General features: G+C 49.8%; 1 protein-coding gene and 1 pseudogene across 1 annotated transcript; both read right to left on the bottom strand.

Annotated features, from left to right (window-relative positions):
* Nucleotides 1-2,875: 2,875 nt before the first annotated feature.
* LOC136460096 (phenylacetaldehyde reductase-like) lies at nucleotides 2,876-4,774 on the bottom strand (annotated as a pseudogene).
* Nucleotides 4,775-6,770: 1,996 nt separating this feature from the next.
* LOC136460094 (phenylacetaldehyde reductase-like) lies at nucleotides 6,771-8,527 on the bottom strand. Its single transcript, XM_066459927.1, has 6 exons — nucleotides 8,317-8,527; nucleotides 8,031-8,203; nucleotides 7,739-7,924; nucleotides 7,424-7,586; nucleotides 7,144-7,330; nucleotides 6,771-7,056 (listed from the first exon to the last, which is right to left on the bottom strand). The coding sequence occupies exons 1-6, from the start codon at nucleotides 8,444-8,446 to the stop codon at nucleotides 6,915-6,917; spliced, it is 981 nt and encodes a 326-aa protein (XP_066316024.1). The 5' UTR covers nucleotides 8,447-8,527; the 3' UTR covers nucleotides 6,771-6,914.
* Between the last annotated feature and the right edge of the window lie 862 nt (nucleotides 8,528-9,389).

Here is a 9,389-nt window from a genome sequence, read left to right as displayed (position 1 = left end):
AAATATTTACGTGTTGGTCACTTTTTGCACCGATAGTTGGCGCCGTCCGTAGGGAAGACGATGTACGTTCAACACTTTTTGGTCATCGGATGGCCCACTTTTCTGCCACCTTTGTCATGGCGGGCTCAAGCGATACGACTCACTTCAGCTCACTGGTGTTTCTCGAACTCCCACCTATTGGGACGCGAGTCCCACCCGTCTTCGAGCCATCCTAGGCCTTCCTCTTCGGAAGCCTGGACTTCGTCGCCAATCGGCTCGGCGTACTACACCTCCACGAGGAGGCAACCATCCCAGTGCCCGTCAGAGGGGCGCCCTCCGTCAGCTTCGAGACACCCGACGACTTCAACGATGAGGCGCCTGTGCTTCATTCTGAGCAAACTCGCTGCTCAAACCCTGCTGTGAGTAATGTACGTGTTGTTATTTACTCGCTATTCACTATCTTCCGCCGATTATCCGGAGGGACCCCGTTGTCCCTGTCGTGGCCGCCATGCGACCAGTTCCCCTACGGCCTCGCGTCCCCCGTGGATGCGTACGCCCGGGGACTTCGAAGGATGCCGGCGCCGCCCCCTCTCATGTCCAAATTTGTGGGGATGGCGAGCTATGCTCCCACCTGTTTCCTCGACCTCATGGATGACGATGTTGAGAGTGATGGTTCCAGCATCGGCGACGTGGCACCTAGCCACCGTCCATCCCGGGAGTGCGCTATGACAGATGCTCTGGGACATCCACCAGTGGTAGTGGAGTCCTTGCAGACTCACACCCCTCTAGACCCTTGTGCAGGGACCCTTGCGCTCGCACGAGAGCACGACGAGGGGCTACGACAACGGCGGTAGAACCAGCCGCCACCTGCGCCAGCACGCTCGGTGCACCACACTATGCCCCATGCGCATAAACCAGCGAGCGACGCTCGGGGTCACGCCCGCCGGCTCCAGCGCAACATCATGGATGGGGGAAACGATCCCCCATAGTTTGCTCGGGCTGACCAGAACATCATCGCTGCGGCAATGCTTCTGCGTGGCCTTCCCGAGCCCAACGACCCCCAGGAACAGGCGATCCACTAGAACCTCCGGACACTAGTCGAAACCGCCACCGTTCAACAGGCAGAGCGCTTCATATCACAACACCGACTCATGACCTCCCTCCCTACTAGGGGAGTGGAGACGCACCAGACAAATCACTCCACCCACTCACCGCTACAGCCAAAGAGCGTGGCACAGGAGGCCTCATCTGCGCCTCGGCTTGACTTGGCACCCGCTCCGCACTGACCGCCTGTACGCGAGCGGCTCAGACCGAACCAAGACGCTCACAGCGTCATCAGCGACCGACGTCAGTCTCGGCAGGATGATGGCGTCCATCGAGCAGCAGTGATGGCAGGCGACACAGACCCCGTCTGGATCATTGCGAGGGGTGGTGAAACACACCCCATGAGCGGGCACCGGCCGGACGATCGGAGTCCTAGCCCAGATGGCTCGGGACCACGGGGCTTTGCCCGATGCATCCAGAGAGCACCGCTCCCGCAACGCTTCAATGAAGGCCGAGGCAAAGGCAAGGCCAAGCGCGAGGATCAGGACAAGGGCCCCTTCACGCAGAGGGGCAAAAAGAACACAAAAGATCGCCGCCGACCGGCCAACTCCGCGTTGGTCGCCACGGCTGATCACACGGACAAGCAGCCCCAGCAGGGCCTTCCGGATCACTTCAACGAGCTCATGGAGAGCCCATGCACGAACCACGCCTAACCCGTCAAACACCTCTACAAGGACTATCAAAAAGGAGAGCCAGGGACAATTGATACACGGATTTCCAAATCTATAAAGAAAGACATATATCATATAATGACTCTACTGAAGATATTGAGACACGACCTGGTCCCCTTCGAGTCCAAGTATCAGGTGAGCGCTATCCCCATCCGGCCTTCACCAAATGTCCAGTATTGGCAAATGACAAATGACAAGAGCCTACCGGTACATCTTCCAAGCCAAGATGCGGACTTTTCTTAAGTGGAATGACAGCAGCTGAAATTAACAAAGTCCGGCCAGTTATTAACTTTAAATTTTGAGTGGAGGTAGTAGTCGGATACGGAGTTTAACTACAAAAGCACGTGAAAAAAAACCATATCCAAGATATGCACTCCCTCGTTCCACAATTCTTGTCATTTTAAACAAGATTAATGTCAGTTTTTTAAAACTTCGACTACCAGTAATTTTTGAAATATTTAGTTTCAAGACACTTAGAACCTGTTTAGATCCATTAGCACTAAAAAGTTGTTAATAGGCACTAAAAATATTTAGTAATTTTTGAAATATTTAGTTTCAAGACACTTAGAGCCTGTTCAACCATTCGGCAGCTCAGTTCTCAGCTTGTTTCGGCTTATTCTCTCCCACAGAATACTATTGAATCATCCGAAATCATCCTAAATCTGATCAGCCGAACAGGCCCAGTGGGATAGGTAGTTGGATGTGAGTTGAAGGTGGATATAACTTATTAGAACCTATTAACAACTTTAGTAGCAACAGTTAATAATTATCAGGTTTATTAGCAGGTTTGTTTGGATTCATTGGTACTCATTTTAGCTGCTAATTTTCATTGCTAATAGATCTAAGCAGATCCTTAGATGACATGTGAATATTAATCTTATAAAGTACTTTATAAAAATGTTTATTTTTTATTGTATACTCCAATATAAATAGAAAATCATAGTCAAAACTGTTTTTGATACCATGTCGGTATCCAAAAGGTCAAGAATTATGTTACTGGAAAGAGTATATGCATTCAGGCAACATGTTTATCTAATGATGATGTCCACGTGGCATTTATGCTTTTGAAGGCTGATTTTATTTTTACTTCATTTAGGTAATTTATTTGATCTGCCCCACATAGTGTTTACAAAAGTTTTTCATAAAGCATACTTCATAGGCTAGATGCTCCTAAAGCAATCCACGGTGTCCTTGATGGTTTCGTCCAGTGGAGTGAAACGAACACCCAATTTGATCAATTTCTTGGAAGGCTCCTTTGCTCTCACCACGCAGCCTTGCTTGTCCTCCCGGATTCTATTTTGAAAAGAAAACATTAATATTTTATGAAAAAAGAAAACATTAGTAAATTGGAGAACATTTTGACATTTTGTATCAGGTAGAAGTGGTTTTCATAGATGTATCACCTCTGAACCGGGTGTTCAGGGTAAAGATCAGCAATCTTATTTGGCCAAATCAACCAGGCGTTCAACGGATTCGATGCATGAGTGGCGTCCTTGCGCTGATGGGTTCTCGTACAACATTATCAGAGAGTGCGCGACGTCTCTCACATCAACACGGCCCGATGTCGTCCAAGTCAAGCCTCTCGCCTGGGTAGTTTGCACTCTTAGAAGCTATACACTTTGTACCATGAGCATATATACTGGTACCCATTCATCTTTTGTAGATTCGCAACACAACAAGAGACAGTGATTGACTGACCTCCCAGAATTTGCAGCAACAGATGCAGACTGGCGTTAACTGATGGTGTTAACATTGGGCCCAATACCATCCCTGGATTGAGCACAGCTATCTGCAACCCCTCCTGTTCGGCAAAGTCCCATGCGGCCTTCTCTGCCAGTGTTTTGGAAACGCTGTACCAAATCTGCAACTCCGAGCATAAATGAGCGCAAGCATGAAGCCCTGAACCATAGCTTCTGCAACAGTGCAGCAAAACAGCCAGTATGGAGATACAGTTTACCTGAAGCGTCTTGAGCAGCTCAACGTCGGCCCAAGAATCATCATCTATGACCTTGCCTGCAGGCCAGTTGGGATTCGGCACCATGGTCGCCTGTGACGACATGAGCACAACGCGGCCCACTCCACAATCTTTCGCGGCACGCAGAACGTTGAGCGTGCCCTTCACCGCAGGTTCCAGCAGCTCCTTCTGCATATGCGCGGAACCAATATACAAGTGTTACCTACTCGAGCAATCAGATTATGCAACGATCGGGTGATCGATCATGGAGAAAGAAGTGCCTCCGGATCTTCTGCCTGCAGTATCATAGGAGACGCCAGGTGGAAGACATCGTGGGCGCCTTCGATCACTGGCCGAACGGAAGCAGGGTCGACGAGGTCCATCTGGAACAGCCGCAGACGCGTGTCGGCGCCGCCCATGGCCTGCAAGTGCTTCGTCTCGCCCTCATCTTCTGCAGCGAAAATCCACCAGTGTGTCAGGTTCAGCCGGCAACTGAATTTGAGGCTACACGGCGAGCAGGAAGAGGTCTGTGAGCTGAGCCAGCATCGGAGCACATGTGTCGCTTACGGAGGTTCTTGACGGTGGCGTGGACGGTGTAGCCGCGGTCCAGGAGGCAGCGGACGAGCCAGGAGCCAATGAAGCCGCTGGCGCCCGTCACGCAGACGAGGAGGCCGCCGTCCCCGGCTGCCGCCATTTCGTTGCGCCGGCGTTGGTGGACTGGCCTGCCCGCCTGCCGCTCTTAAATTCGCACGGAATCACCGGTGTCGCAGTCGAACCACGTGGAAAGAGACGGAGCAACGTTCGGCCTTCTGGTGCCTCGCGCGACTAGCAGCGCCCCGCCCGGCGTCCACAAGCAATAGCTGCCACACAGACGTGTCATACTGTGAAAAAAAAATCTTGCTACTCGTCTATGGAGACGTCCCAACAAGGAAGGCTGTATCCGCGGTTAAAAGTTCTCTCTTTGGTAGGCCTTTCTGATTTTTTCCCCTGAGAGAAGTGATTTTATCTCCGAGAGGTGATTTTGTGGCTGAAAGAGATCAATTCTCTTGATTTTTTTTAAATAATGATGGAGAATCACTCCATAGAATTGAAAGAAGCTACTTTTTTTTTTCTAGCTCTCAACCTCTTAATCACAGAATCAGAAGAGAAATACTTATCTCTGAAAAAATATTTGGCAGAACTCTTGCTGGATTCAGCCGAGAATCAGCTGAGAGCTTTGCCAAACATGGCCTTAAACTCGACCACTATGATGCCATTCTTGATTATTGGCTAGCATTCCTTGAAGAAAAGTCCTGAGAATCCATCTGGCCTCGCGTATTGTCCTTTAGCATTTGAGAAGTTGCTCTTGACACTGTGGGTTTGGTACCGATTATGGATTAACTTCTGGAGCGGTTCAGAGCTGTTCTGTGCCAAATGGCCTCCGCCCGCCCAGTTTCACGCCATGAGCCCCAGAATTTCAGCTGAGGCAAGGGAGGAGAAAACGAGGAAGAGCCAAAAAATTCTAGCTTCACCTGCGTCTGGTGGGGTCCATCTTCACCATGGTCTCTTTTGCTCCCATGTCCGTTCGCACGACGGAGGCGATAGCACACCAAGGAGCGACGACATGCCCGTGTGGGGAGGGGCCACGATGCCGGGAAGGCGCCGCACCGCTGAGGAGGGGCCGACAAGGAGGGGCAGAGGCGCCGAGAGGGGCGGTGTGGCTAGGGCGTCGAGGCACGGGAACGCGGAGGCGCCGCCGTCCGGGGAGAGCGGGGTGTGCAGTGAGGTGTTGTCGCGGGGGAAGAGAGGCATCGGGAGAGAGAAGACCGCCACGACCCGCGAGGAAGAAAGAGGAGAGGTCGAAAACAAAAACAAAGAGAAAAACATATAAGGGTATAACGATCATTTTATCTTTTTCATCGGTCAGAAGAAGTTGTTTTATCAAACGGTTCCAGCTTTATCGGTAAAACTGCTTTTCGAGTTAAAACAAAAAAAAAAAACCGTTTCACCCGTGAAGCTCCAAACAAGCCATTTCTCCTTCGAGACCGGGGCACCAAGAGTTGATAGGTGAAGGTTCAAAGGGCTGCAGTTTAGGTCTCTTTCTCGCTCCTGGGCCTGGGGCCACTTATTGTGTCCAATAAGTTGCAATCTCACAATTCTATGTATGAATGAGACTAATAAAGAGAAAATTAACGAGGTTCGGTTACAAAGATCCATGCAACGAAAGCAAGAAAGGCATGGTCTACAGTCTACAGAGATGTCCATATGCAACATTCCTTCATGTGACAAAAAAACAGATGTCTACGCAATCTAGCAATTTATCCAGCATATGTTCTAGATGAGTCCTTTGCTCCTGAGACAGTCCACAATGTCCCTGATAGTTTTGTCAAAGAGAGTGAAACAAACACCCAAACTGATCAGTTTCTTGGACGGATACTTTGACCTCATCACCCATCCTTGCTCATCCTTATGGATTCTGATGTGAAAACAAGAGCTTAGCATATACGAGAACTACACCTGATGAGAAGACGTCATTTCTGATATCTGCATCACCCGTGAACTGGGAGCTCAGGGTAAAGATCAGCAAGTTTATCGGTGAGATCAATCATCCGTTCGATGGACTAAGGAATAAGTGGCGTCCTTGTGTCGGTTCTCTCAAGCCACGGGGCCACAGATCTGTACTTTGGTGTGGGACAGACGAAAAGATCTTTTTATCCTTGAGCCTGAAATTTGTCCTCGTGAGGAATCCAACTCCTCACTCAGGACCTGAGTACCGTCGGAGCCATCTAACTGGACCTTTGGCGTGCCGATGGGTTCTCGTACAGCGCTATGAGAGATTGTGCTACATCTCTGACATCTACACAACCAATGTGGTAGGCGTCCATGTCAAGTCTCTCACCTGCATGCACAGCGTGCAGTGCACTCTTAGAATTAGTTACTACTCCGTATAGTAGTATGCATGAATTGTGTAAAGCAGTCAAAGTTTTGGTCTTAGACGGCAGTATCGCAACAAAGGAAAAATGTAAAAATGCAACGGTGGTTGGAAAAAACGCAACAAAGGGAAAGAAAGGAGAAGAAAATAGAAAAAAAAACGTCATTTAGAAATGTATTATTTGCGTTCTGGCAATTTATTTTCACCTTACAACAGTTTTTGAACAACACATTTTCACATTCAGCCAGCTGGATGAGATATTCGACATTTCCTCTGAAGAAATCCGCGTGACGCGCTAGACGAGTCCTTTGCTCCTAAAGCAGTCCATAGTGTCCGCGATAGTTTTATCCAATGGAGTGAAACGGACACCCAGATTGATCAGTTTCTTGGAGGGGTCCTTTGCCCTCACCACCCAGTCTTGTTTGTCCTCTTGGATTCTAGAGCGAAAAGAAGATATCAGCAAGTGAAGAACAATGTGCAACCGGCGAAAGGACCGGTAGTGTTCTAAAAGATGCATATATCACCTGTAAACTGAAAATTCAGGGTAGAGATGAGCAAGTTTATCGGTGAAATCGATCATCCGTTGAGAGGACTCCAGGCATAAGTGGCGTCCCTCGGCAGATGGGTTCTCATACAGCACTATCAGAGACTGTGCAACGTCTCGGACATCAACACAGCCAATGAAGAACTCGTCCATGTCATACCTCTTCCCTGCCAAGATCACTCTTAGAACAAAAAAAAACGTACTCATACCAAATGAGCTGCAAGCCTGAAGCTTGTGTTGTTTCAGTGCAGACAACTGACCTTCCATGATCTGAAGAAACAATTGGAGACTAGCCGTGATAGAGGGCGTCAAAGTAGGGCCCAGCACCAGAGCTGGATTGAGCACAACGAGCTCCAAACCTTCGTTTTCGGCGAAGTCCCATGCGGCCTTCTCTGCCAGTGTTTTAGAAACGTTGTACCAAAGCTGCAACGATATGCATGTAATTAGCACAGTCCTAACTCCTAAGCTTATTACTAATACACTGAATGTCTGAACTGGATCGTGCATGCAAGTAGATAGCAATTCTATTGGACAAATCTGTCAGTGTGGAATGGACCTAAAAGAAAACCATGTACCTGAAGTTTCTTGAGCTGCTCAATGTCGGCCCAGGAGTCCTCATCTACGACCTTGTCAGCAGGCCACGCAGGATTTGGCACCATGGCCGTCTGCGATGACACCATGACAACACGGCCGACTCCACAGTCTTTCGCGGCGCGGAGGACGCTCAGCGTGCCCTTCAACGCAGGCTCCACCAGCTCATTCTTCAATCAAGCAGCGGAAACACCAATTTATCAACTCGGACTAGCAATTTATCAGCATGGATTTTTTCAACAGTGTCTGATTAAATATGGAGAAGGATCAAATTGCCTCGGGGTCCTGTGTAGGGTGCAGGATGACCGGAGAAGCAACGTGGAAGACGCCGCGGGCGCCCTCGACCGCCGGCCGCATGGAGGCGGGTTCGAGGAGGTCCATCTGGAACAGCCGGAGCCGCGAGTCCGCTCCATCCAGGGTCTGCAGGTGCTTGGTCTCGCTCTCGTCCTCTGAAGGAACAACCAGTTTCGATTCGGCTTCATCGGTGAACGAAGCGAGCGCAGTGGCAGGCATGCGAAGGTGTTAATAAGGAAACAGAGCGATGAAAGAGCATGTCACGCACGGAGGTTCTTGACGGTGGCGTGGACGGTGTAGCCGCGACCAAGGAGGAGGCGGACGAGCCAGGAGCCGACGAAGCCGCTGCCTCCCGTCACGCAGACGAGGCTGCTACCGCCGTCTCCGTGAGATGCCATCGCGATCGGTCTCTCTCGTCGTCGTCGACAGACGACAGGGGAGCTCGGGTAGGTGTGCCGTCTGCCGCTCTACTCAGGAAAGCAGAGACAAACATATAAGCTCTGAGTGAGGCCCTGTTTGGTTGAGCTGTGGCTGTGGGAAAAAGCTGCTGTGGGCTGTGAGCTATGGAAAAGCTGCTGTGGGCTGTGAGCTGTAGAAAAGCTGAAAGCTGTTTGGTTAAACAAGTATAAAATATATCTTTTATCTTTATCTCTCTTGAAACAACTATAGAAGAGCTTTTTATTCCACCAATTTCGAAAAGCAGAAAGCCAAAAGCCAAAAGCAGGGTCAACCCAGCTTTCAAAAATGAACTACGGAAAAGTAGCTGCTTCTGAAAAAGCACCCTCCAAAAGCAGCCCCTTTGGTTGGGCTTTTGGCTTTTGGGGCCAAAAGCCAAAGCCAAAAGCCCAACCAAACAGGGCCTGAAGGCAGAGACAAGCATGTGCCGTCTGCCGCTCTATTCAGAGTCAGTGCCCGGCACACCATGGCCAACCGACGTGGACAGGGACCGAGTGCACGTTTGGCGCGTGGCGAGGTCGACGGAAGCCTCTGAGGCGTGTCGCAGGGAGCCGCACAACAAGCATGCAATAGGCATCCAACAAGGGCTGTCTACCTCTAATGACTTATCCGAGTGTTGTGGACGCCACCAACAGCCGGTTATTTTTTTAATCTGTCTATATCTCGTATGTCACTACGACGGATCACTCTTTTCTTATTCTTCCGACGGATCACTATTTATCTTCCCCCTCCAGACGCACCGTCGCTACCCAACGCCCACCGTCCCGCCACGGTATGGTAGGGTGAAAGGTCCTAATATAACTAGAGGGGGACGAATAGTCTATTTACAAATTTATAAATCAACTAAAGCAATTTGATTAGTATGGCAAATAGCGATATGTAAAC

This window comes from Miscanthus floridulus, chromosome 6 (assembly GCF_019320115.1).
Source record: "Miscanthus floridulus cultivar M001 chromosome 6, ASM1932011v1, whole genome shotgun sequence".
NCBI lineage: Eukaryota > Viridiplantae > Streptophyta > Magnoliopsida > Poales > Poaceae > Miscanthus > Miscanthus floridulus.
The sequence above is the reverse complement of the archived record's forward strand: the minus strand, read 5'-3'. Positions and strand labels throughout refer to the sequence as shown.

Bases quoted from the DNA above. Each gene is read 5' to 3' on its own strand.
- LOC136460094 (XM_066459927.1), bottom strand. From the start codon at position 8,446: ATGGCATCTCACGGAGACGGCGGTAGCAGCCTCGTCTGCGTGACGGGA. The intron at 7,587-7,738 runs GTACATGGTTTT...ATATCGTTGCAG, and splicing joins AGCAGCTCAAGAAACTTCAG to CTTTGGTACAACGTTTCTAA. The intron at 7,331-7,423 runs GTCAGTTGTCTG...TGATCTTGGCAG, and splicing joins GTTTCTTCAGATCATGGAAG to GGAAGAGGTATGACATGGAC.